At 39.6% G+C, this 27,858-nt stretch overlaps 3 protein-coding genes across 6 annotated transcripts; 2 read left to right on the top strand and 1 right to left on the bottom strand.

Annotated features, from left to right (window-relative positions):
* Positions 1 to 276: 276 nt before the first annotated feature.
* LOC109852117 (venom serine protease 34-like) lies at positions 277 to 4,624 on the bottom strand. The gene is made up of 8 exons (XM_020422965.1): positions 4,516 to 4,624; positions 2,344 to 2,570; positions 1,983 to 2,198; positions 1,617 to 1,815; positions 1,294 to 1,488; positions 1,060 to 1,226; positions 762 to 915; positions 277 to 671 (listed from the first exon to the last, which is right to left on the bottom strand). The coding sequence occupies exons 1-8, from the start codon at positions 4,547 to 4,549 to the stop codon at positions 646 to 648; spliced, it is 1,218 nt and encodes a 405-aa protein (XP_020278554.1). The 5' UTR covers positions 4,550 to 4,624; the 3' UTR covers positions 277 to 645.
* Positions 4,625 to 7,492: 2,868 nt separating this feature from the next.
* LOC109852120 lies at positions 7,493 to 11,536 on the top strand. Of its 2 annotated transcripts, XM_020422972.1 has the most exons (3): positions 7,493 to 7,871; positions 9,483 to 9,669; positions 9,844 to 11,536. In XM_020422972.1, the coding sequence occupies exons 2-3, from the start codon at positions 9,523 to 9,525 to the stop codon at positions 10,063 to 10,065; spliced, it is 369 nt and encodes a 122-aa protein (XP_020278561.1). In that variant the 5' UTR covers positions 7,493 to 7,871; positions 9,483 to 9,522; the 3' UTR covers positions 10,066 to 11,536. The 2 variants fall into 2 exon arrangements, with proteins under 2 accessions (XP_020278561.1, XP_020278562.1); XM_020422973.1 differs by lacking the exon at positions 7,493 to 7,871 and having other exon boundaries at positions 7,938 to 9,669.
* A 425-nt stretch (positions 11,537 to 11,961) lies between these two features.
* On the top strand, positions 11,962 to 27,390 carry LOC109852134 (rootletin). 3 transcript variants are annotated; one of them, XM_020422999.1, is made up of 27 exons: positions 11,962 to 12,062; positions 17,413 to 17,505; positions 18,376 to 18,597; positions 18,689 to 18,897; positions 19,078 to 19,462; positions 19,543 to 19,701; positions 19,795 to 20,106; positions 20,232 to 20,468; positions 20,571 to 20,707; positions 20,823 to 20,983; positions 21,054 to 21,184; positions 21,268 to 21,630; positions 21,728 to 22,087; positions 22,187 to 22,379; positions 22,479 to 22,838; positions 22,920 to 23,105; positions 23,212 to 23,456; positions 23,528 to 23,743; positions 23,835 to 24,036; positions 24,150 to 24,262; positions 24,358 to 24,534; positions 24,637 to 24,744; positions 24,844 to 25,023; positions 25,105 to 25,317; positions 25,403 to 25,708; positions 25,809 to 26,192; positions 26,274 to 27,390. In XM_020422999.1, the coding sequence occupies exons 2-27, from the start codon at positions 17,455 to 17,457 to the stop codon at positions 26,544 to 26,546; spliced, it is 5,883 nt and encodes a 1,960-aa protein (XP_020278588.1). In that variant the 5' UTR covers positions 11,962 to 12,062; positions 17,413 to 17,454; the 3' UTR covers positions 26,547 to 27,390. The 3 variants fall into 3 exon arrangements, with proteins under 3 accessions (XP_020278588.1, XP_020278587.1, XP_020278590.1); XM_020422998.1 differs by having other exon boundaries at positions 11,962 to 12,150; XM_020423001.1 differs by lacking the exons at positions 11,962 to 12,062; positions 17,413 to 17,505 and adding an exon at positions 17,946 to 17,959.
* Positions 27,391 to 27,858: the final 468 nt, after the last annotated feature.

Raw genomic sequence — 27,858 nt, 5'->3', positions numbered from 1 at the left:
CAGTGCGATCTTGAATTAATGATCAAACCCACACGCGCAAGCGTAATTAACAATACCTTATTACTTAGTTATTTTTTATAATATCGATACGATTAAAATTGAATATATAAAAAATGAACACTCGCGGACTTTTTGTATAGCCTACCCATATATATTCATAGTTTCTTTCCGAATTGCAGAAACTTCATAAAGATTCCATACATTAATACATTTAAAAACGACTGCATATATCTCCATACATTTTAATTAATGAAATTGCACAGAGATGCGAGAGAGAAAACGGCGTTCGATTTTTAATTGCAGCGCACGACGCCAGTGAATTTAAATTGAATTTTATTCATACGTCTTCCCCAAAGAAAGCAAAGGCTTCTCATAAAATATGCTCTTCGTCGTAGATTTTCTACTGAGTAGGAAAATTTCGAGAAGCGCGCGCGGAAAGAGCAGAAAGCAAATTGCAAGTAGCGCGAAAGGTGACAAGTTAATCAAAACTTTACCGGTTCCAATTTTTTTCTTCAAAGCATGTTTAATCAAATAATATTTCAATATACAGAATTAAACTTTCATAGTGTTGATATTTACAAACTTATATATGTGTGTACGTATATCTTACACAACAATATATTCTTCTCTTCAACCTTGTAAGGCTTATTCGACTTTGCAATATTCCGCACCTGTGTAATAAAGAAACAATAAATACTGCGCCAAAACAATTTTACTGGTAAAATTTTTTTACGCTTCTGCATCTTTCCATCGAGTCTTACCGGTTACTCTCTGTATCCAATCAACGTAAGCTCCCACACGTGTATTGATAGAAGGACTATCTCCGCCACAGCCGATACCACCACTGATAATACCTATTAGTACGAGATTCCGTGTAGTGGGATTTTGCCAGAGGATAGGTCCGCCGCTGTCCATCTGCGGCAAAGTAAGAAGAGAACGCTCGTAACTTTGACATACTTTGTGACATCACGATACTTTGTACACTTATCCTTTTGACCATTTCCAAGTTTGCTAACTTGTCAAATAAGAAACCCTATTTCTCTCTCTCTCTCTTTATACCTGACAAGCATCCTTTCCTGGTTTGTAAGTACATATGTTTTTTTCCGTCACAGTCATGTCAGGTTTATTCTTATAATACGAATAGCATTCATGCAGACTTATTACGTTTGTGTTTACTTCTTGTAACGTTGTCGCTTTGGAGTCGGCAAATCCTTCTAAACCCCAGCCTAACAATAAAAAATGAAATCAGAATAGATGTCTACAAAAGTGTAAAACTAAATCGAAATTACTAACCTAACATTGTAACAATATTACCACCGAAGGAATCGCATTGATGTTGGAACGGTAGGCAGGCCGGACCAACTTCGGCGCTGTATTCTATAATACCGATAATTTCACAAATAGCTATATCATTAGAAAATCCATTGTAGAATGGATGTTTCACGTAGTTGCTCAGGGGATACACTTTGGTCGCGTTGGTTTCTTTATCTGCAAATTTATTATAGTACGTATTTAACATATAAGAGAATTACACGGCGTGACAAATATTTAATATTGTTGCACAATTGTAGATATTTATTTTCTTTGTCAAATGTTGATTAGATCTTAACAATTACTTGTAGTTACATCGTGTTCACCGATAACAACACCGAGATCACCAATATTTTTGTTATCCACGCAATGAGCAGCCGTCAGTACGTGATGTTTATCTATTATAGTAGCACCACAGTATATGTCTTTTCTAGTTCTGTCGACCAATCCAGCCATCATGGTATATTCATTTACGCCAGTTTCGTTACCGCCCACTATCTTCGTCTGAGCAAATAAATGATATTTTATCATCGGCATTAGATAACTTCTCATTAACTTTGTTACTTATTAAAATCGCTGACAGATTCAAAATCAAAAATCTCTAAAATAAATAATACTTTATAAAAACAATATTTATCTGTTAATAAACGACGTTTTACATTTCAACTTACTGGTTTTTTCCAGCCACATGGACAATTGTATTCATCGAACGATTTCTCAGATTTAATTTCGCACAAAAAGTTACCTCCTGATGAAGTATTTGGTGAATTGAATGTTATAGTCGCGCCTATTTTTCCTTTGACCTCAAATGTGCCAAAACCACAATATTTTTGCTCTCGTGATTCAGCAAATTGGATGGAAAGACTATCAGCATTGCAATTATAACTCTATAAAATAACACGATAAATTATTCAGTTGATTTTTCTTTTATATGTTTAGATGAAAATAACTGAATTATAATAATTTTAGAGAAATAGAGAAAAAAAATCTTAGAGTAAAACTATATACGACGTATTTATACGACAAACTTACCTGTGGCATATTAAGCGTGCAATTTACTGTAATAACATCTAAACTTGTTACTTGCCATGTACAGTGATTTTCACCCTGTGAATAATTAACAGGATAGCTGGGATTGTATATATAATACGTTTGTCCAGATTCCAGATTTTGAAAGTAGAAGCAATTACCATTATCATCAGATTTAACTCCACTTAACACCGCAAAAAAGATCGGTAAGCCGAATAAAACTACCTTGACTAAAAAATAATTACAATCATGTATTACTGTTTGATAAAAATTTGTATTGATGAAAAGTGCTGTAGATGATATATGATGTGCGATTGAAAACAGCTTTTCAAACTTTACATGTTTACAAAAATCTGATTTCCCGCCTTCAATTTTCACGTGACACACTTGTGCTTGTTACGTCACATGTATTGAAATTATTATAAATAAAGAAGATTATATAATATATACACTTTACTCAGTTGGAGATGACAAATATGTATTGTTAAGTACATTGAACTCAACAAAGAGAGAGAAGATGTTTCTCAAACTTTACTCAACTGAGTAACATAGAGTTCGTTTAAACATCTGATTTTATACAAATGATTTGTTAAAATGCAAAAGTGTCTTGTCTTCACACGTAGAGACGTTAAACATTTTAACATAAAATATAATTTACTAATTATCCAGATGTATTATAATAATTTGATATTTAATGTTTTCGCGATGTTTTATAAGAATTTTTAAAGATGGTGCATTTCTGAACTGTGATTTAAACCCGAAAATCTTCAGGAATTATTATAATAATTAATCATTTTATGTATGTACATAATTCAGCCAAATATTTGAAATCGTTCATTATTCAACTATCACATGAAAGTTTAATGAACATTTAATTATTAATTGGATGTCAATTTGTCAATTGTATAATGTTATTATTAATATTTTAATTATATTATTGATATGTAAAATTTTTTCTGAAATATATATTTTACGATAACATCTTGAATTCTAAATATAAAGCAATTTGTTATCTCAATTAGTCATTATTAAATTATCAATTATCTATCTAAAACGCGATTTTATGTTTATATAATTTCTTTTAATTATGTACATTTGTATTATATATATTAAACTATCATGTGAAAATTATATACATATATATATATTTGTTCTTCTGCTAATATAAGTAATAGTTTGAATACCTGCTTCCATCTGCCAAAATAATCCGCGCTTGACGTCTTAAAAAAAGCTGCCTTACCGAAGTTGTTCTGACAAACAACCACGCTATATGGCAGAACGTCTGCTTTTATCCCNACACAAAGATAAAATAAACCCGAAACTGATAATATCTTAGATGTCTTATCTGACGGTTACAACTCGCAAGTGGATTTGCTATAGCAAATGTGGATATCTTCGAAATAGCGCAAATGTAATCCCGAGTTTCGCGAGATAAGTGCATTAAAAACATCTCAAATAAGTGATGCGATATATCAAAGACGCGCCGATGTTTAAAAGGAATATTCAAACGAGATTAAAAAAGATATTTTTTTTTTTTTATATACAGAGATATCATTAACTTAATATCATTAACTTAATGGCTGAATTGTTTTGCAGTCTTCTTATATTTTCCGGTGTATATTTAGATACATAGATAGAGAAAATGGCAAGAATCGATAAAGGAAAGAGAAAAAGAGATGCGAGAAGAAACTAAAATATTTTTACATGCGCATATTTGCTAAGTTACTTGTGAATACTTTAACAATCTATTGAATTCTGTCTCTATATATGTATATTTTTGTTATCATTTAAAAGACTTCGCAACAAGTCATAAACATCAAGTTTCCTATATATCTTTAATAGTTTCGAGGAAAACACATGTGAAGAAGTTGATATTGTACTCCATATAATAAAGTTATAGAATTATCAAACTTTACGCAGATCGTCAAAGCTCTTTATATACAATAGTGCAAACAAAAGCAGACTATGTATAACGCAACTCTTCATTATAATTGCCTCGTTAACATTAAATCTTTTAAAGAATTATAAACTTGCTTTAACTATTCTGAACACAGGTATCTCTTCTTGTTTGTTTTTTATTTTTATTTTTTTACTTTGCGAGAAAATAAAGAATACGTAAGTGTAAGAATACGCGATTGATCGATCTATCTTTTATTATTTTGAATTTTTACGTACTCTTTATTCCGTGAAACTTCTTACAAAACTTCATTGTTGGATAATTTTCCGTCAGCAGACAAGTTCTGTACTCACAACTTTCACAAACAACCGTACAAAAGTGTTTCTCTTATATATATAATATTGTACACGCAAGGCGTATTATATATATGTAAATGTCTTCCTAACAATATGCACGAAAACAATTGTTTTCCCCAGAAATCGACTGTTTTACAGTCGATTCTTTACGTGAAACGTATAGTGCTGATAACGCGCCGATAATTGCGCGTTCTCTCTCTCTCTCTGGAATTACTTTGAAAAAAAAAATCTATTCCAATTTTATTATCACATATGTATTGTATGTGCATAATATTCTAGCTAAGAAGGTAATAAATGATGATAAACACTTGTGTGTGCATGTACACACACGGTTCAAGTAAACTTGTTATAATCAAAATTTGATTAAAAAATATTATAAGAAGATAAATGTTTGAAAAATACATATATGTATATTACGTATCTCATATTTTATGTCAGAATATAAAATATAAAATAGTTCGTAAAGTGTTTACTTCTCAATTGTTTCATCTTGGTAAAAGTTTACACGTAAAATGGCAACAAAATATAAAGGTGTGTGATCGAACCTATATAGTTAACATTTCTCCATAAACATTTAGTACATACTAAGTTTATTGATTTTTTTCTAGTTGTTAATATTTTTATCTATGATTACTTTTTATTTGATATTATAGGAAATGAATTGCAAGTTTAGTAGATTAATGTAGTAAATTAATTTGCATTTTTTATGGCACCATTACTTTTAGTCTTTTATAAAAGCATTCTTTAAAAAAACATTTTCACGTGTTTAAAGCGTTAATTATTGGTGTTTAATTTTTTTTTTATCCTTGTTTTAAAAAAATGACGTTTTTTTCACACATATTTTCTTTCATTAAAAATAAATATATTATAAAGACATACTTAGAGTTATTAACACAAGAATAGACTTTACTTCGAATAATTAGTAGAAGTTTGTTATATAACCTGTAGATAACTAAACCGTATAATTAATTTTCATGACAAGCACTTGAAAACGATATACGTTACATTACAATAAAAAAAACATGACGACTAAAACTTTTTGTTTGTCTTTTATTTACCTATTTTTATCAATTGTGCGCGTGAACTTGGAGCATGATTGTGCCCTGATAATTCTGATATTACAACAGTTTTATAGATAAATCAAGTTGTCGCAGCTAGAGAGTGAGACATGATAAATGATGATGTTGCATTATTACAAAGTACTGACAAACGATAAAATAATGCGACAGTTACGTACGTATCGTAAAAACTGTATCCTATCAGCAAACATTGTAAGTCACATTAATATTTATAGTGGCGCACACAATTATCCAAAATGTTCCGTTCATAAATACAAACACGGAGTATTTTTTATCGTGTCCGCAAGCGCACGCTGCAAATTCGCATATCATATATACGCAGCATTTCAGCGTTTGCAAATTAACATTGTATTTTACTCGTATTGTAAAGCTCGCAAAAAATATTTTACGTACGTTGTTTGTCAATTTAAAATCTTTTATTTATTTATTTATTTATTTTTATTCCTTTCCAATCGAGAAAAGGAATAAATTAAATCTACCGTACGTATCAATTTTCGAAAGAAGCGTCCGAATCAGTGACTTTGTAACTTCTTCGCTCTTGTATTGGTTTAAAATAAAGACCACCACGACGGCCGGCGCAACGCTCAAACATTCCACAAAAAATTTCCAATAGCGAACAACTGTAAGCGTTCGACGAACGTGACTGTGTTGTCTATTAGATCTTTTAAGTCTGCTATGGGATACACTATACCGACTCTCTCTCTTTCTCTCTGTGTGTGTGTGTGTGTGTGTGTGTGTGTGTGTAAATCTGTCTGTGGCGGAAGTGGTATCCTTTCCCCAATGATTCTTTCCGCGCTAGGCAATCCGTTTCTCAATGCAATCAGTAATGGTATCGACGTAACTCTTCAGATGGATGGGCTTTGCTTACAAGCCCTCGAAAGAGAGATCGTCCGGCATCCGTTCCAATTATCTCTCTCTTCCATCGTGTTGCAATTTATGTGATCGTTACATACGTACAACCCTTTTTCTGTGCGAACGTTCTTAATGTCCCTCAGAAAATCTTACACACGCGAGCGCGCGCCATGTAATTGAAGAAATCGTAATAGAATTTTAAAGAAAAATCTCTAAAAAATAAGTAAAAATGAGATAAAGAAAAGCACGAAAACAAATGACATGACAAAAACTTCAATACTTGTGTCGGAGGCGATCGTTAAAGCGATTTCTTGAATGATACATCTCAACACGTAATTACTCATCGGTTCTCTGCTTTTTTTTCTCCTCCGTTTTATTTAACTTATTTCCAGTCTTTGATTACGACATATATCGTCGTGCATTGAATATAAATAAATATACCGTAACAACTTGCTGATGCAATCAGAGCAGAGCGTCTGACCGGAACTAAATGTAATATTATTAAACGTTCTCGACGAATTATTTGCGCTATATTTGCGTATTATCGTTGCGTATATAAATTAATGTGCCACGAGCCATCTCTCTCTCTCTCTCTCTCTCTCTCTCTCTTTCTTTTTCTTTCTCTTAACAGATGCGAGTACTCATGCCGAATCGCTGATCGTCGTGTTTAATTACTAGATGTGCGATATTTTTCGGGGTCGCGATCCGATATGTTCAATCAACCCGCGGGAATCTCGCGGTTTGTTTTTTTTTATTACAGTCGAGAACAGAACTGCAAGTTGGGAATCTCGCATTTTTGCGCGCACAGAAGATGATTTCATCTAAAGCGAAACAAATAAACCTGATGGTAAAAAAAAATAAACAAATAAATAAAAAAAAACTGATCGAATCACACGGGAACTTTATCAAAATACGTACGCGCGCGCACACATAGTTGTGGAAACATATTTGCACAACTATTTGCAATAAATAGCGGAAAATTTTCGGTCCGATAAGAAGCAACATGTACGTCTGGCGATAGTTTTATCGCTGGCGGATTCCGCCACGTGCCGTCAGCGTCAAAAATCATAAACTAGTCGGAACGATGACGAGATCCGTGCCTCACAGAAAAGCGACAGAAGAGATATAAAGTTGACACGTAGTAAAATCACAAGATCTCGATAAACGAATAATCGCATAATTCGAACACGCGAAGCGACGCCGTTTTCCAAAAAGTGGTAAGAGACGATCGAAAGTGAAGCGGCGCATCTCGACTTGCTGTCTCTTATCCGATAATCGTACAGTTTGCAAAAACCAGGCGACAAGTTGACAAACTTTGTCACGTCGGACCAAAGTCGATGTTTGAACGTAAGTCTAACAATATTTAATAACAAATTTGAACTTATTTACATTTTTGACTTAATTTATTAATATCAATTAGAGAAACGAGCGTCACGCGATGTTCGCGAATTAATTGTTTATGGTGTAATTAAAGACTCCGAAAAAAAAAGTAGAAACTAAACCTGAGACACAAAAACCTGAAGATTCGGACGGCAATAAAACGCAACCTTATCATGCGATAATATTGAAATGCAGTTTCTTGGCGACGGGCCGGTAAAATAAATCAATACGCCGTTTCCCTTCCCTTTTGGTTTTTACTCACTCCTTTGAGAGAAACGCGATAAAGACGTCTGTCTTTCTCGACGAACGAGTCTTATATATATACACAGACCTTCCATTCACGCGGGTCGCATTCACAACACTCGTTTGTTTCCACTTTCCATCGTTTGATGCGCTTGAGAATAAAATTACAGCGTGCAAAAATATTGCGCAGAATTCGACATAGAATTTTTATTTTTATTTTTTTAAGTAAACTCGCGGCAAAAATAACACGAGCGCGCGATATGATCCGAGTGCAATTTAACCTTTTTTTGTCAAAAAAAAACAAAAAAAAACGCACGATTCGAGACGAGGTCTCGATTTCAATAATTTCGGCGCNTTAACGATACCGCTGTAGGTCAATCTTGGCGTAATGAGGTCTGAAGTAAAAGGACCCTCGAAAGCGCCAGCAACTTAGTTCAGAAACGGGACGGGAGAAGTAGAGTCATTTCCTTAAGGCAACGCGTGTGCGGTTCCAGGCACCGCGTTGTGGGAACCGNTCCACCTGGTCCGACATAGCGATGGTCGCTTGTTAACCACCGCCTCCTCCAGTGTCGTTGCTCGCCAACACAAGCGAGATGTCTAAAAACTGCAATATTATTTAAAGTCCAATATAATAATTTTATACGAAAACATTTTTTTAATGAAAGNTTTTGTTTTTTCTCGCGCTAGTTGGAGGTGATGGTTCCGAGCTCCTCTCCTCTCGGTTANTTTTCAATCGGTAAATTACCAAAAAGCCAACTTGACAGTTCGCTTNGAGTTCGCTCTAATTGAGAAAGTTGTTGGACGAAAAAATGTCGGGCAAATGTGTATAATCTCGCAAACACGTTATATATATCGCGAAGTTGCCCAACTCGCTCGCTCGGTCGGTCGCTCTCGCGCGCGCGGAAGCCTAATCAGTTTTTGAAACACTCGTCACGAAATCCAGATGCACAATTCGTACGAGTGTGTTGCGTAACGAAGCCGAGGAGAGGCTTTCCTCCTCGGCGCGATAGCCAGTTTCTCCGCTCGGAAACAAAAACACGCGGATCGAAGCGGTAGCGTCACGATATGTTCGCGCCGCCGTTGTATCTAATCTCCCCGCTGGAAGACATGCAATAAATACCGTAATCAGAAAAGGGGATGTTATATTCGGTGCGCCGATGCATCGGCCTATTAACGTCGTTAGTGCTATTCGGAGTCTTCGATCGAATCGAAACGGTCTTTCCACGCGAAAGCAAAAAAAAAAAAAAAAAGAGATCGCGCGGAGTGCGAGGAACGGGTTTTTTCGTTCACGCGCGTTAATTGCCAATTAATTAAAATCACCGTCTGTCTCATCAGTCTCAGCTAAATGAGAAAAATCGAGAACTGAGGAACAATCATGCGATCCCGATCGCCGGTGTTTCTGCTGCTGTTCTGCGCTGTTGTCGCACTCGCGGCGGAGATCAAGGATTGCCGACCGGGTGTCAACGACGAATTGATCTGGGAATATGACGTCAGAAGACCGCACCGGACCGGTGGCTATCAAGTACGTTTCCGATCGCATCGCCGACTCGTCGATTATTGGTCAATCGTGTTTCGACTTAGCACAATAATATTTTTCAAATTTGTCAAAATTGTACAATCATTTTACATCAATTTGAATTACATTTCCGTTGTATCTGAACGACCGTGTCCACTGACTCTTTTCCGATCTGTGCAGGAAGTAGAAGCGGATTACGGCCCGACGGACGTGAGGATCACGTGCATAAGGTTCCACTCGTTGTCCGAGGACGACAATGGCGCGATGTGGATCACTTCCGGCGGAATCGGACGGAATTTCGTCAAGCTCAAGTTCAGATCGAAGTATTCGCGCGGGCTTCGCTACAGAGTCTTCGTTTACGGGCGGCCCACCTTTAGAAGAGTCTCGCTGAGATCGCCTTGATCTCGTTCCAATCTTCACACATACCTCCTCGCACACTCAATGCGTTATTTAGTACTTAATGCGTCCGTGGAAGTTTTTTTCTGTAGAGCGAATTTAAATACAAAGTGGTTGTCATTTAAAAAACAAAAAAGTGTCTCATATACTCATGTTTTTTTTACTTTAAAGTAAAATACCTTGATCGCTACTTTGAACCGAGTTAAAATATATGTAATTCGCGTTTTTCATAGGTCTCTTCCCCCGTCGCAGCGTGTCGCACGTATTCTAAATCGACGTTGTCCCATCCGTGCAATAAAACCGTGAATTTATTACCGCCGTAATTTGGGACATTCACCCTCGCGTGTCGCGACAATAGACACAGTCACAGAAAACATTTTCCTTCCGCGCGTGACAGGAGGAAACACAGAGATTTATCCAGTGATGAATTTCGGCTTTTTCTCTTCACAAAAGCAATGAAATAAATCGACGACAAATATGTGACATTTTACATGTGTAATATTAAGCGAATATTAAGAGAAGAATTTAATTCGTTATCTTGGATTCGCACAAGCGCGAATCAAATCTCCGACGTTATTATCTCACAAATGCTGTCTATTTTTATATCTGGAACTTGTTTTAGAGAAGATAATAATTTTGCGTAACTTTGCTTTTTTTTTTCTTTTTCAATTCGAACGAATTTAACAGAGAAAGCAACGAGCAATCAGACTTTTTAATCGGAAATCGAGAAGAGAGTGTTATCTCTCGTTTCAGGAATATGTGCCGTGTAACCCCATACACACACACACACACACACACAGATTTGTGGGCCAAATTCCGAAGCTGACGTGACTGCTACGATAAGCCCCGCGTCGAAGTTCACGTGGAAAGGCGCGGGGAAACAACCCCTTCCGGATTGGAAAAGCATAATACGAGCGACAGGAGGTCGTACCATCCGCGGATTGCCTCCATCGACAAGTAACGAAAGAAATATATTTTTCCTGCGTGCAGAAAATAATTACGGTGACCGAACATGCGAAACGATATCGGTCCGTTCTCCTCTTCTCGTAACGGGCAATCAAAAGGGAATGAAAGTTTAATTCGGTTTCGCGTCAAGTCCGGAAGGATTTTTTTTTTCTTTCTTTTAAATTTCTTTCTCGTCGTGTTTTTATCGAGATGCTCGCGAGAATCTGGGATTACGGAGCGTGTTTCAGCGAAATTACAGAAATTCTCTTGTTTCACAAACATTGTTCGCGCTCGCAAGAAAGTGATTCATAATTTTAACTTGCGCACAAATGTGCAATTACGCAAATATAATTACAATATGTACGTACATATTATTTGCACGTCTGTTTGGCATATCGGCTCGTATCGACCTTGACACTCAGTTGAACAAGCTTTGTAAATTGTCACATGTAATTAATTACTACGTATGTAAATAAATTTACAATTGTATGTGTAAATTGGTTTTAACAAAATAAAACACATGTGAAAAGAATTTGGAATTTCTGACAATCTTTGTCAAACACCAATATTAACCTATATAATCGCAAAATATGTAATATTTAATTAATATTTAGCAATTAAGTTCCTTTATTTATATTTATTTATGTCATCGACAATTTGTGTTTTTTAAATTATTTCACCGCTGTGTACGCGGCATCGTGAACACAACACAGTCCATGAATGTTGACTGCCGATCGCCTCGGGCCCGTCGCGCGGTGGTTGCAGACCGAAAGACACCCTCGTTGTATGGCATCATCCCCGCCCTTATACTTGTGGCGCACGGGAACCGCGTTTAGGCGTCGTTGGGCGCCGCGGCACGCGATCCCGCCAACGTGGTGGGATCTTTCGGAATAACGTTAGAAGCGCCGCGACACCGACGTCGACGTTTTAGTGAAGGCCGGTCGTTCGTGGCAGAAACACAGGCGATAAACACCCCCACGGGTTTGGGTGCTGCAGTCCGGGTTGAGAAGCCCTGAGGAAACCGTATTCGCCGCCGACCATCCACCTCCATCGCCGAAGTACGCGCGTTCCTTGTTTTATTTTTCTCTTACAGAGAAGCAGGCACCGATCCATCGGAAAACATCGACGACTTTCAAAATGCCGCGAGTAAGTTTCTTTTTTTTATTGCAACTCTTAGAAATTATATAAATAATATGCAAATCAACAAGTTAATATTATATACAACACGAATCGATCATTAAAAAACACCTTTTCTTAACAAAAGAAATATTTTACTCACGCGTTAGTAAATGAAAATACACACATTTTCGAAGAAGAAACATATTAGATTTCAAACCTGCACGCGGTTGTTCGCTCGAAGATGCGATATCGATTCTCGATACCTAATTGCACACGCCGCTCTTATCGCGTAATTGATCAGCGATGAGGCTTCGAACAACGGGGGTGGTGTGTAAGTTCAATTAACTCTTGCAAACACACAAATGAGATCATTAGTAACGATTCCGCATTCTGAAGGTTGATTGACTTCCTTTTCACCATTATTATCTCAACCCGCGCAAACGCCGCTAATTGAAGAAGAGAGATATACCTCCCCCCGTCGATTCTCTCACGATCCGCACACTGATTTACAAAAAAAGAACCAGTTGATACAAAAAACAGAAGTCTCCGATAACGAAGTGACGATGTTGCAATTTTTTGCATCTCCACTCTTCGAAATTAAAAATTAAACAATATAATAATTTAAAATAAATTATTACACAATAAATAAAGTTTGAAAAATCTCTTTTCCTGAATAATATTTATACCAATGTATAAAAAGTTTGATGTTAAAAATTGCTTCGAAATTGCCATGTAACCCTATATATAGCTCAATTTTTTTTCATACTGTATTTTTTCTTAATCTAACTTTTTAAAATCAAGACTCATCGACCATATTGGACGATGTTTGTCACGAACGATGACGCATTCGCTGCGAGGGAGGAAGGATGTCGACGTAAAACCGTAATAATCTATTCACGAGCTGGGGTTGTGTCACGTGTCGCGCACCTCATTCACACCAGTCGCACATGTGTTGTGTCGCGCGTTTTCACCCCCCCATAGAAAATCACACTATCATACACGAAGAAGGAACTCCCTTAGAAGCACAAGTTTCAATTCTAGATAATTACGATTGAAATTCATTTGCGCGAGGTCAATTCCTCATCTACGCACGTGCATCCGTTTTAGCATTGATTGTTTAATTACGTCACAATCGCTCATTAGCACAATAAGACCTTGAAGAATTATGCAAACGCGCGAGAGAACCTCGAGAAGATGTAAAATTCTGTGGTTTATTTACGAACGAACCGAATGAAGTTATAACATATGCCGCAAGTTGCGTAGGAAACTCGCGTTGTGTGCGTGTGACACTGCACGCAAATACAAGTAATGAGACGCATTCTGCGCACTTTTTCAACACACGCACTCTGTGTCATATTCGATCGATATATACGTACAATGCTTCGCGCACGTACAAAACACGGCGCGCTTTTCCAGAAAAAAAAATATATATCACGGACAAGCAGCACAGATCGGATCTTTGATCTCGTTTGAAGGAGATGCAACGGCAAAAAAAAAAAAAAAACAACTATGTTACATATCGCATGCGTGCGTTGCGTCATGTTCTTATTTTTGTAAAACAAAATTGACAGATTACAGACCGAGGTCAATGTTTGTCGTAGTGCAATTAAATTTAAATGTTGAAACACACATCGAGAGATCGCGTCGCTGACGCAATATTTTCGACGATCGACAAGTCCACACACAAACGAGCAGTCCTCGACTTCCGACACATGCGAACGCGTCGCACATGAACGTGCGTGTCCGTTTTTATTTTGCTTACGCTCGGCTTCTTCTTTGACAATCTTGTTTGGGTACAACGATCGAACGCGGATTTTGCGATATCAATTATTTATGACACACATTAAACTTCGAATCTTTAATCGCTTTGGACATTGGATCACGTGCCAAGCGGGGCGCGCGATGAGTGTGTGTGTGTTCTCTCTTCTCTCTCCTCGCGTCTCATCTCTCTTGCTCGGAGATTTCACAAAATTGCGAAATTGTATCGATGATGTAACAATTTCAAGATCCGTATTGTATATATGCAGAAATTGCAGAAACGAGATGTATTTTATAAACAAGCGTTATAACGATAGCGCCAGCACCTAACAAACATCGACCTATTTTTGCGTCTTGCAGTTTATTCTATCGCCCGAGGAATCGCTATTATTAGGAAATTATTGTAAATATTTACTTGTCACGGATGCAGAATCGAAATCACGTTTCGCTCACGATTCGACGCGCTGCACAAACGCGCAGTTGCATAATCTCTAGTAATTCTTACAAAGACTTTTCTTAAGAGAAAGCGCGATAACGCAAATGTCATCGCGCATGAGAGATGACACGTCGTCAATTAGTGTGTATGTGTGTGTGTGTACAAAATATTTGTACGTACGGTAAATCGAGTCCTCGAGCGCACTTTTCAAAAATCTCTCCGTTATTACAAGAACCAGCAAGAACAGTATTTCGAGTCTGCTGAATTTTTGTTTCATCAACAAAACGTTTTGTTGGCGACCCAAAGGTCTCGACGAAGTGCAAGCAAATTTTTCTTTTTCTCTGGCAAATTTTTTTTTCGTCGGGGAGTAAATTGATTATCTCACATACACGAGATGCAACTAAGCATCTCGTAAATAAATTGTCAAATTAAATTTGATTCTCAAATTTCCGTGTGTGTTTTAATTTACACGTTAAAATTTATATTTGCACGTACGTCTGGCTCGTATCAAACCCTGGCGGTTGATCTCACGAGCTTTATAATTTATTGTAATTGATAATTTATTGATTGAGCATCGAGCGTTTTTTTATCGTCACAAAAGAGACCGGGGAGAAAATAGGCGATAGACGGTCTCGTTGACCCGAAGCCGTATGTCTGTAAAAAACCCAATTCAGATACGCACAAGACACTTTCTCTCTCACACACACACACACACACACACATAATCGGTAGACTTTTGCGATAAAAATTCCGAGTTGAAACTTTTTTGAAAAAAAAAAAAAAAACGACCTTCGGTTTATCGCCAATTAACACGAGGATCGCGAGTGACGATTTCGAAAATGGGTGCTTTGCGAGCGCTGGCGTTCTCAAAACAAAAATTACGTCTATACGCATACACACGAGATACGCTATCGTGCGACGCATTACATAAACGAAGAGACAATTCTCCAGTGTCCAAGTCAAGTACACACATAATACCGATAGCGAAACGAAAGTTTCCGCGCCTCGAAAATGTTTTTGACGTTCTTCCGCGATCATTCATGTCACACATGAGACAAACATTACGTCAAAGTTACACAATAACGACGATTCGATGTAGTTTGATGTAAATTTGAAATTAAAATAAAATCAAGCTAAAACGATAATCCCTGGCGCAAATCGGAAGTCCGGATCTCGCGCAGGTGACTCTCTCCCCGATGGAAAAGTCTCCCTCCCCCGAGGTAGAACGTTTCGAGCTCACAACCGGGATTTACGCTCGTGTATGATATTTCCATCTTTCTCCGCGAAGGGCTTCCCATAATATCTGACAAACGAGCGAATGGAAGTAGAAGAAGCCCGAGAGTCACTGCCAGGTACTGAACGGCACCAATCGATATATGCTTTAACTTGGGTCCGCCGGAATATCACAGCCGGAATACAAATCGGCTCGGGCTTCCGCAAACCGCGAAGACCATTCTCGGCGCGGCTTTTTCAGGTGTCACGATGACTTGAACGTGTGCCATGTGAACCTCGCGGCACGCTAGGCGAGCTCCAAGCCACCACCGTCTTGGCGTGTCGCCACCTCTGAATGAACATTGTCCCATTAACGGTATACAACGCAAATCTTGCGTGTTTCCATCCTGGAATCACATCGGTGGTCTTATTGCATTTCGACGACTCGGCATAGTTATTTAAACGTCAATTCTATGTATGTGTGTTATATTTATATTTATATACACACACATAGAATTTATGTACACGTTACCGGGCGTTGTGCACAATTTTACCGAGCGTTCGTTCTCGACGAATTGTATGTGTGTACGTATAGTTACCGTCATCATCTCTCATGAGAATTTTGCACCTGAACCGATAAACCGTCACGAGAGATAAACCGCGCGCACGTGTCCGTGATTCGGCGAGTTTAATGCACAGTCAACATGGATGCCGCTGTGCAAAATATAACAGATAAATTTAAAGCTCTACGACGATTATTGTCAGGTCACGAAGTCAAAATTTATTCTCGCAGACGTGATACAAAGCGATTGTTTGCGGACTCGTCTAATTAGATTATTAATTTCATGAACTTTGATGAACTTTGAAACGCACATATGTTGTATGTAATCTATAGGCGATAGAAAAGAAAATCAAATTGTCATAAACAATATCCCACCTCGATCGGTGCGTTCGACCCCGAAGGAGAAAGCGAGAGAGAGAGAGAGAGAGAGGGAGAAAACAGCGGTCAAGTGATAAAAAAATAATAACTGCGTCGGAAGAGACAAAACATAGTGTTTAGCGATTTCTATACCAAGAAATTGTTTTGTCTACGCACTTCGCGATACCGAATGTATTTTGGTATTACGCGAAGATCGCGCTTGCCCGCTAATCACAAACAAGCTGATAACTAAAAGTGTGTTAAAATGTCTAATCAACGGTCGCGGGTCAACTATTGTCGTGCTCGCTCCTATATATTGATATCGATCTGCAAACGAAAAGAAAACAGATATTAAAGCTCGCGATAAAGTCCAACTTAGATTTAAGGTCAATACGAGGCTCGTGCACTTTGGCCGGAAGTCAAACTCTGAACCTCCTGCACTTCGCGCAGACAATTTCTCGGATTTCAAGTCATCGTTTGCGAGAGAGATTCGCCCGGTGTCTCGGTGACCGAATTGCAGACGAGCGTCTGCAATGCGGGAGAGATCCGAGTTTCGATCTCCGGTCAAGGTATCTTTTTTGCAACAGATTGTTTAAATTTAATCTTAAAGAAGGTGAATTGGATATTTTTATGAAGCCGTGGAGCCTCGTCGAATCAAAACCGGATGTAGATTAAAAAGCGGATGCAATTTCGTCACTTAAAACGATTGTATAACTTATTTACAAGTTAATGAAGAACAGATTAGTAATCTGTTCCATAAGGATAATAAAAATATTGAATGAGTCAACTTGTTGTTTGTGTTTTAAAAAATATGCGTTGTTTCGAGAAATCGGAAATTTCCGAAGAAGAAACGTGACGCGCGCTTCCGAGAAAAAAGTGTGTGAAAAAAAATACAAAGATTGAAATTTGGAAAAAAACGTGAGAGAAACGAAATTATTGTTGGTTGAAATTCAACGTGTTGCAGCTAGCTTCGAAAGGAACGTCCCAATTGTCGGCACGGGGGCAGATGGAGAGACGGCGGCCACCGTTCCTCAGAGCTTCCACCAAGAGCAAGGAGGTAATGGCAAAACTTCATCTAATGAATCGTCACCATAAACTGTTCTAACGTGTGAAATTCTAAGAACGCCATAAGAAACTTCATAATTTCTGTTATGTTAATTAAACTAATTTACAAAATAAATGTTTACATGCACTTGCAAGAAGCTGAAAAAATATGCCCCGTAAAAAAAAAGCTAGCGATCTATGTTCGATATTCTTTTTTTGATTAACTCGGTTTTGAATAAAACAATATGCGGGCGAACAAACATTAAAAAAAAAAATAGAATAAATGGAATAATTTGCAATTGTCGACTTCGAACAGCTGTGAGAAAGATAGATCATAAAAATACTCCACCCGCGTAGAATTTTCACGCACGAGTAAATCCACACCGGAGCGTAGAACGTCGCCATGACAACCCTTAACAAACAACAAACAAGATCCTAACCAATTCTCCGAAGATGCGCGAGTCTATGTTCGTTCTTGAAATGTCACCTTATATATTTGTTATATTCGTCTTTGTTTTGTCGATATGATACTTGCAAAGTATTTTCATCTTCCTTCCTGTTCTTGGTGTAATATTAAAAGAAAAAAAAAATAATTTTCTAAAAATAATACATTGAATTATAAAATATATCGTCAGCACACACACACACACGCACACGCACCGTACAATTTCAACAGTGTACAATAAAATAAAAAAATTGTTTGAAGAAACAATGTTTTGTTTTACAATCGCCGCATTTTTTGTCTACATTAATTACGGATTTCGAAGCAAATCGAATGTTGTCATCTCGCGCGTCGATTAGGAGATTAATTAAGTAATGCCGCGTAAAACACACAGCGCCTGGTGTAATGTTGCTACTTGAAAAATTCTACCTGTGTGTACAGACGGAACGAGGTACCGGAACTAAAATGGATTCTGCACGCAGTGGGGGTGCACGGGAGGAACAGGGTAGCGACGAAGATCTGTCGCCGGACGCTTTGGTCAGACAAAATTACGAGCTCCGTCATCGTCTGGAGGAGGAGGCCGCGAGTTACAAGAGACGTTTGGACACGTACCGACAGGCTCAGCAACATCAAGCCGCTCTTGTCTCGCGTTTGCAAGCGAAAGCAAGTATTGCCCGATCGTATATCGTTCAAAACAGCCCAAGTCGCGGATCAAGTTAGAAGATCAAAACGAATAATAATCGAAAGCTTTCAGGTTCTGCAGTACAAACAGAGATGTTCCGAATTGGAGAGCCAAATGGCGGAAACGATCCCGTACGACACCGGCATTACGAAACCAGCCGCGACCACGTTATCTTCCACCTCCGCGCTGGAGGCTGCCCATCAGACACTTCGGGATATACGCGAGGAGCAAATTCACGACCTGGACACCGCTCTGAAGAAACTCGCGGAGGAACGGCGAAAGTACGCGCGGAAAATTAAACACACGCGTCTCTTCGCTGATAATTTAAAAATAAAAAAAAAGCCTAGTGGAGCCAACGCTGGTCTTTGCTCAAAAATTTTTATTCTCTCAAATATGATCGTGTGATTGCATACGATCTCAAGTATCCAGCTTCTCTTGACTTCCTAATGTCTTTCGTACAGATGCGAGGAACTCTTGCAACTGAACGCGTCGCTGAAGGATCAACTCGAAGAATCTCACCAGACGAACGAGGCGCTCACTAACGACATGCAAAAACTGAGCAACGACTGGGACATATTGCGGGAAGAACTGGCCATCAAGGAGGACGAGTGGAAGGAGGAGGAACAGGCGTTCAACGAATACTACATATCCGAGCACAACAGGCTGCTTAATCTGTGGCGCGATGTTGTGTCCGTCAAGAGATTGTACGCGGAAATGAAATCGGCGACAGAAAGGGACTTGGCCAAGTTGCGAAATGACATCGTCGCGTCGTCCAACGAGATGACATCGGCATGCAACAGCGCGAACTTCACTATGCAATTACAGACGAACACAGGACAGTCTACAGTAAAATTGTTCTCCGACCGATTACACCAGTTACGATTGTTGATTGATGTCTACTTCATTGTTCGCATTATTATTTTCAGACATCCCAGAAACTGCAACAGCAACAACAAGAAGAGCAAGCGACGTTCGTTCTGAAAACGGAAATCACAGCGCTGAAGCAACAACACGCCGCCGATCAGCACGAGATTCGCATGAAGGACGATCGCATAAATCAGCTTATTCGGGAGATTCGCAATTTAGTAAATATACGATCTTCTCGCAACCCTTAATCTCCGTCTCTTTTTGGGCCAAAACCAAAAAAAAATCACGCGTTTCTTCGCGACAAATCGCAGGAAGAGAGATGCAGCGTTTCGGAAGCGGCGGTGACTCAAACCACGCGGATGCAGGAGGAGATCGAGGTGTTGGAATCCGCGCTGAAGGACATCGCTCACGCCGTGATACAGGACGCCGAGAGTCGGGACGCGGACGCGTCGAAACAAGCGCCGTCGCACATCCATCTGTCGTCGCACAGCGACAGATCGATTTCGCAAAAATCGCCGAAAAAGACCCCGCGTAGCAGCGCCATACCGGCGTTCGCCGAGAGCACCATAAGCGCGGTGCGAGCGGCTCTGCAGAAGTATCAAGTGACCATATGCGAGTTACAGGTGCGCGCAAATAGAATATTTTGTGTAATATATATTTTTATATTTATTACATACAATATTTTATTACGCCGTTTTTTTTTTTGAATCTCGCGTGAGAGAATTCACAATTCGAACTTATGTGTCAGGTGAAATTGCAAACGAGCAAGGAACAGCTTTTGGCGATGCACAAGCAATGCGACACCACGGAGGCGAACGCACAGATGCTGAATACAAAAGTCGCGGAACTGATCTCCCAATTGGACACGTGTAACTCGCATTGCGCGCAGTTGAGTCAGGAGAAGGAGATGATGCAGAAGAATCTCGACGCCGTGAAAGTGGAGAAAAACGCGCTGGACAAAAACAAGATGGAACTCAACAGTATGGTAAGAGAATTCGGGAAACGAACGTCGATCGCGATTTTATTTCCTCGCGTCTGTCGATTACGAGTCTGTCGCTCCGAAGTCACAGATCGTCCGTGTTTACAGATCGAAGCTCTGAAGAGCAACTGCGAGAAGCTCCAAAAGGCGAATAACAAGTTGCAAAAGATGTGCGATAATCTGGAGGACGAGAAATTGTATCTGCAAAACGAGCTCGGCAGAATATCGGACGACGTTAACTTGAAGTATTACGCAAATTTGTTGATGTTTTCTTCGTTCATTCATAATTTCGACGACTCTTGTTTCTCTTTTTTTTTTTTTATTTTCGCGCGTACGTAAAATGATTTCGTGTGTGTACAGGGAATTGAGTTTGCGATCGGAGGAGGACAGGTGCAGCAAAATGAGGGAGGAACTGTTGACGCTGCGAGAGGATCTGAACAAGGCGTATCTGGCGAAGGACATGTTGGAACAACAGAAGCTGGAGACCAACAGATTGATATCTCAAATCGAGAAGAACAAAGGTAAAAAAATATTTTCGACGAGTCGTTCGTTCGTATGTGTGTGTGTGTATGACACGTAAATTGACCTCAGGCGATCTGGAATTGGAACTGGAGCGAATATTGTTGGAGAAGTCGGACGTGCAGGATATGTTGATGAAGATGGAAGCGATATGCTCCAACCACGAGCAGGACAAGCAGAGACTGCAAGAGGAATTGAAAAAAGTAACGTTCACGTTGATACGCATATCAGTTCGGTCGGGTTTGCGTAAACTCGATATATCGACAAACCGAATCTTCTGTTGCAGATAACCGACGAGAAGAACAAGCTCGCGAATCAGTGCGCCGATCAGCAAGGCGATTTGAACTCGTTGAGAAAGGAACTGTTGCAGGCGGAACAGACTCGACTCGACATAGAGTCCGAGAAAGTCACGTTGAGCGAGAAAATCAAAATCCTGGAGATTGAGAGGGAAAAGGTCGAGATGGAGCTGGGTCAGATAACTCGCGAGCGCAACGACTTGAGCAATCAGTTGTCGGTTCTGGCGCGTAAGAAAGAGACGTTGAACGAAGACCTCATGAGACACAAGCAGAAACTGGAACAGTCGAACGAGATGAACGCGCGAATAAACAGAAATCTGAAAGATCTCGTGAAGGACAACGAGGAGAAACAGGCAAGAAGAAACGATTATAGAAATAACGTGCATTTTTTGTTAATTTGTTTGAAAAAAAAATAATTGAAAAAAACAATCCGTGCTTCGTTTTCCGCAGGTACTTCTCGAGACAAATGATAAAGAATTTCAACGACTTCAAGAGCAAATCGCGTCGATGCGCACCGAAAAGGAAATGTTGGAAGGTGTGCTGTTCGACACGCAAACCAATCTGGAAGCGACGCATATCAAGAAAACGCAGTTGGAGAAAGAGCAGAAGGAGATCTTGATAAAACAGGAAAGACTGAAGGAACAAGTTACACAGTTGACGAAGGAGTTGGAAAACAGCGAGAAGCGCGCGCAGGACATCAAACAGTCGCTCACGCAGCAGAGTGGCGATCAGATCGCGGAATTTCAACAGGTCATATCCAATATGAAGAGACAGTCCGACGAGAGCATAAAGAAGATCACCGACGAAAAAGTATTCATTTACTCGCTTGAAGAATTCAACTTTTTTGCTTTTTTTTTTTTTTTTTAACCTACATACGCGCATATTTCAATCGTTTTTTGTTCGTTTAAGGAGAAAATAAGAATAACCTTGGAGAAACGGTTGCAAGACTCTGTGATGCAACTGGACGGAGAGAAGAACGAAGAGATCAATCAACTGCAGCAACGAATAGAGGAGATGCAGCTACACTTAGAGAATTTGTGCAAGCAGCACGAAGAGGTGCTGCTCAGGGCTGAGAATGACAAGCAACAAGCGCTTCTCATAGGTAAATATAAAATATCTTCAATTGTGTTCCAAGTCAGGGTTAACGCGATAATCGATATATACGTCACGTTTGTGTGCAAAACCCGAAAACTTGTTGCAGCTCATCACGAGCAACAGGCTTTGATTGAAAAGATCGACGCCATTATGCGCGAGCTCGAAGAAGAGAAAAACAACTTGGAACGAGTCAAAAGAGAGGCTGCGGCGCGTGCCGATCAGGAACGTAACAACACGAATCAACTGCGCGACGAGTTGAGCCGTCTCAAGACCAAATTGGACGAGTCAAAGTTGAAGGCCAACGAGGACAAGATGAAGCTCGATCTGAAGATAGAGGAGCTCTGGAAGGAACGCGAGTCCGCGCAAAGAGAGGTCGAGGAACTTCAGGTCCAGCTGCACATGACGGAAGACAAGGTGGACTCGCTGCAAAATCAATTACACGATACCATTAGGAAACTCAAAGATGGTAATCAGTCGGTTCTTTCTTAATCCAATTGAATTTCGTCTCGCACATTGCATAGTATCTTTATTGTAATTAACCGCACAGCTGACAATGTTAACGAGACACTGCGCAAGGAACTGGTGGACGTGAGGAGACAGTTGGCGGACACCACGTACGAGAAAGAGAAGTACAACACCAGTAACAAGGAATTGCGCGAACACGTGAAGAAAATTGAAAGCGAGAGGAGAGAACAGGGCAGAACGTTGGAAGAGACGTATCAGAAGATAGCAAGTCAGTACATTGTTACACTTTCTCGTTCTGTTATATCTGATGATATCTGATGATTTAATCTGCATCCGCACAACGATACTGTTAATGTTTAAAACTGTCCGTTCAGCATTGGAGGATGTGAAAGCAAACATGGACAACGAAAGGACGCGTCTGCAGGCGCAGGTACGCGACATGGAACGCGACGTGTTGCAGCTGCAGCAACAGCTGCGCTTCACGCAGGACGAGTTGCACAAGTGTCACGAGAACAACGCTCAGGCTCAAAACGAGGAGAAGGAGTTGCAGGCGAGATTAGCCAACGAAATCGAGGAGAGAGAACGAATACAGTTGCAACTGCATCAAGTGAAGAAACAGGTATACAGAGAATTATGTGAGTCTTTTTTTTTTTATTTCGTCAGTCCGACACATTTGTTTCTCTCGCACAGGTTGTCGACTTGGACAACAGTTTGGAAGTTACGCGACAAGAGCTGGGCAAACTGCGCACGCGAGCGGACGAGGAGGATGAGAGATGGCGCGCTCGAGAACAGGAGTTGCTGGTGCGTCTCGAGGACAGTCGCTGTCGCGAGAGAAAATTGGAGGATCAGAAACACAACTTGGAAGTTTGCCTGGCCGACGCCACGCAGCAGCTTCAAGAGCTGAAGGTATGTTACAAAAAAAAAAAAAAAAAAGCACACGACATGTGAACAAAATGTGAAGAGAGAACAGAAATAAAAGATACGTTTTGAATATCAGGCGCGTCTCGGGGGATCCGAAGGAAGAGTTAGAGCTCTCGATGCTCAGTTGTCGCAATTGGAGACTGCTAAGAAAGAGGTCGAGCAGAAGTTGAGCAGCGTAGGCTCAACGCTACGTCGCATCGCCGGCATTCAAATGGACGGGAGCGTGAACATGCCGTTCAAACTGATGAGTCCTTCGCGAAGATGGAGTCCAGCACGTGGTAAGAGTTTAAGTTTCTTTACTTTGATTCGCAACAACAAGACTGTCGTCTCGTGTGTTCAACATGTACAGATATTTTAATTAATTAAATACAAATATATGTTTTCAATCAAGCGCAAACCCACGGTGATAGCGGCAGAGATGTCGTGCTGGATGTCGATCCCGAGGCTGTTAGAAAGGGAGTAAGAACGTTGATGCAACAGATCGCTCAAATCGAACGCGAAAGAGTACGTTCAGTTTTGAACAATTGATCGAATCACATGAGTCGACGATTTATCAGTCATCGATTTGTCACAAATCTTTTAATGCAAAACAATTGCAGGATGATTACAAAACTGAGCTGTGCAGCATGAAGAAGCAGCTAAAAGAGTCTCAGGAGAATCAGAGCAGCACAAACGTAAAAGTCAACAGTCTGCTCGCGAATATTCGAACGCTTCAGGAAGAGAAGAAGTCTTTGGAAACGAAGTTGACTCAAAAACAATCTGGCTACCAAGCACAAGTACATTTCCTTTGAAAAATACACACACACACACACACACACACACACATCTCTTATGTTATTTGAATTATACTTATTCGTCTGTTACTTAATTTTCTGTAGTTGGATGCGCTCCAGCAGAAGACGGAGGAGTGCGAGCAATTGTGCGAAAGACTCACTACCTTAGAATTGAAGATCAGCACCGAATCGGAAGAAAAGTCCCAGTACGAGGTAAGTATTCGTACTTAAAAATGATCTGCGACGCGTATTTATTCATCATGTTATTAAAAAAATGACATACGTGTCATTTTTTATATTTCTCTGTAAAAGGACAAGTTAGAAAAGATGAAACAAGAACTGAACAAACTGGAAGCGGAGAAGCGTAGTCTTCAGAAAGAGCTTCGTCACAGCGAGTCTCGTGTGACGGAAATAGAATTACAAAAATTGTCCTTGGACGGGGATCTTCAGAGATTGCAAATGATGCTGCAGGAAAAGGATGCCCATCTCCAGGTAAGAAACATTTATATTTTCTAACTTAATAACGCGCGTAAAAGTTACGAGAAATCTCACGAACGTTGTTTACGCGTCAAGAAATTGCAAGATCGCTTCGAGACGCAAAGCCGCACCATGACGGGTCTGGAGGAACGTTGCGCGTCCTTGAAATCCACTATAGAACAATTGAAGCTAGCTTTGGAAAAAGCGTCCGCCACAGAGAGCGAACTCAAAGATGAGATCAATCTACTGCAAAACAATCTGACGGAGATCACCTCCTCCTCTCAAAGCAACACCGAGAAGTTCAAACAGGTGAGAATTTTTGGCCACGTGTATCAACAAGAGCGATTTCGTTCGTGTTGATTGAGAGATTACACATATGTGTGTTTTGTTTTAGCTTCAGAAGCAACTTTCGAACGCCGAAAACGAACGCAGAATATTATCCGAACGTTTGGAAACGGTTCAACAGACGTTGAGCGATCTGAAACACACGAATCAGTCGTTGATCGATCAAAACGCGCGACTGCAGAACGAATTGGCTAATAACGAGGTACAGAGATCGGCGTTGCAGTCGCAATTGAGACTGTCAACTTGGCCGCCGGAAGGCAGCGCGACCAAGGACGAAGAGCTGTTGCGTCAACTGCAAAACGCTCAAAGAGAACGAAGCGAACTGAGAGGAAAGGTGGACGCTCTTAACGATAAGGCAAGTCTGTACGGCTGCGTTGTTTTTCCACGTAACTACAACAAATGTCAAATGAAATTCCCGTTTTGTTACATACGTGAAATACATTTCTTAAAAATAGGTGAAGTTGCTGGAATCTGACAAACGTAATTTGGAGCATCAGGTCGCCTCGGGCAAGGCGATTAGTATTGCTCGAAGCAAGAGCGAACGTCCGGAAAAAGCCCATGTGGAACTTCTGGGCACTTGTTACAGCTTCGACAATCTGGAACACGAGAACAGAGAGCTGAGATTGAAAGTGCGCAAACTGGAGACCCAACTGGCGGAAAAAGAGACCGAGCTTATACGAGTTAAGTCGACGTACATTCATTCCTCTCATTTACTGGACACAAGTCGAGATAGGAGCTGCGAGTTGGAAAGAATCAGAGCTGCGCAGTTGCAAGCTGAGAAATTGTTGGAAGCGCGGGAACAGAGTCATCGTCAGCAAGTGTCGCGTTTAGAAAGTCAGGTATTGACTTTCAATCCGTCTCCCAAATTTGTCCGTCAACCAAATCCGATCGATATTTCAAAAATACGTTCTTACTTGCAGATACAATTGTTACGGGAGCAACTGAATCAGGAGATAAAGCGCAGACAGTTGTACGTTTTGCGAAGCACGCGAGCCGGTAGGGAAATGCAACAACTGCGACAGGCGCTGGGCGACTCTCTGAGAACCGTGGCGCAGGATCCGTCACTGGACGCGGTACTGTTGGAACACGAAGCGCGTAAATTAGATTCCACGTTAACGAGCAGTACCAGTTTACCGCCGTCATTAGCCTTACCTCCTCCACCGTCCTACAATAGATCCAGCACACCCAAATAAAATAATCGTAATTCGAATGACGCGAAAAAGGTAATCGGCGACTGATCTCTGTCTTTGAAAACTGCCAGTTTGAAAGAAAAAACAGTAGTATTCGTACATTTACACTTCTTACTTACATTTCTTAAAAACGCGGAGGTACATTGTAATTCTCTTATATCAAAAAAAAAACAAAAAAAACAATATTATTCAACGTGCGTGTGTGTGCATTTTACACAACGACATTATTTCAAGAAACGAAATCACACTGATCTTACAAATGAATTTTACTAGTGCTTCTTGATATTTTTTACACTACAAAAAGAGAATGGATTTTTTGATAATATTTTATTCGATCTTTGATATACTGACGATTTTTACCAAATTTTTTTATACGAACTTTATGCTTCCAAATGATAAAAGGATGTAGACGTGTGAAACAATATTTCTCACGGTTCACTATAACGTGTACTGAAGAATTTAAAATTTAAAACCAGCTGAATACTTTTTTTGACTAAATTACAATAAAAAAAAATATATATATATATCTGATTTAATATTAAAAAATATTTATACAACTCCACACATTATACACATTTAATAATTACACTCCACAAACACAGCGAAAACGCAAAGTGAGTATGTGCTAGTCTGTGAAGTCCGTCCATTGATAATTGTTACTGACTTTGATCAGAAATATTTATAAGTTTTATTTACCTTAAAAAAAAAATGTATCTATGATATATACGTGACACGTCTTATTTCATACATTTAAATGATTAGAGAAAGATCGAGAAGAAGGCGAAATGCGTGCTACTCGTGTTACTCGCATGTAACAGGAGGTATCCGTAAAAAAAAAAAAAAAAAACAAAAAAGTAGATGGCAACAGTCGAGAAAAAATGCTATTGTTTAGTCTCGTTCCGAGACCAAAAAAACAGCAAAACAGCAGAAGTATTATAATGAGAGATTAAACTTCCGATTGTCAGATTTATATTATTCAAAAATCACTTACTAGGGATAAAGCGTAGACAGCGATATGTTATAATAACAGAGGAGAGAGAATTAAAAGGTACAGTGTTTTTGTACCTATTATATAGAGAGTGGACTGTGTCTGTTCTTTATTATTAAGAATATAGACATCCAGTCCTGTGTTATGCTTACCTCTTGGTTGAACTGTGTGGCTTATGATACCAGGATGATAAAAAAAAAAAAAAAGTTATTAACTCTTTGCAGTCTCAAGCTCAAAAAACTTGCGACGAAAAACATTACTTAAAAACTGTGTGTAACACAGGTGTGTAATTTACATTGTTTGATTTTTATACATTAAATTTTCCAA

This window comes from Pseudomyrmex gracilis, unplaced genomic scaffold, assembly GCF_002006095.1.
Source record: "Pseudomyrmex gracilis isolate BER0280 unplaced genomic scaffold, ASM200609v1 scaffold_24, whole genome shotgun sequence".
In the NCBI taxonomy this organism is placed as follows: Eukaryota; Metazoa; Arthropoda; class Insecta; order Hymenoptera; family Formicidae; genus Pseudomyrmex; species Pseudomyrmex gracilis.
Note: the sequence above shows the minus strand (reverse complement) of the source record. Positions and strands in the feature narration are given on the sequence as shown.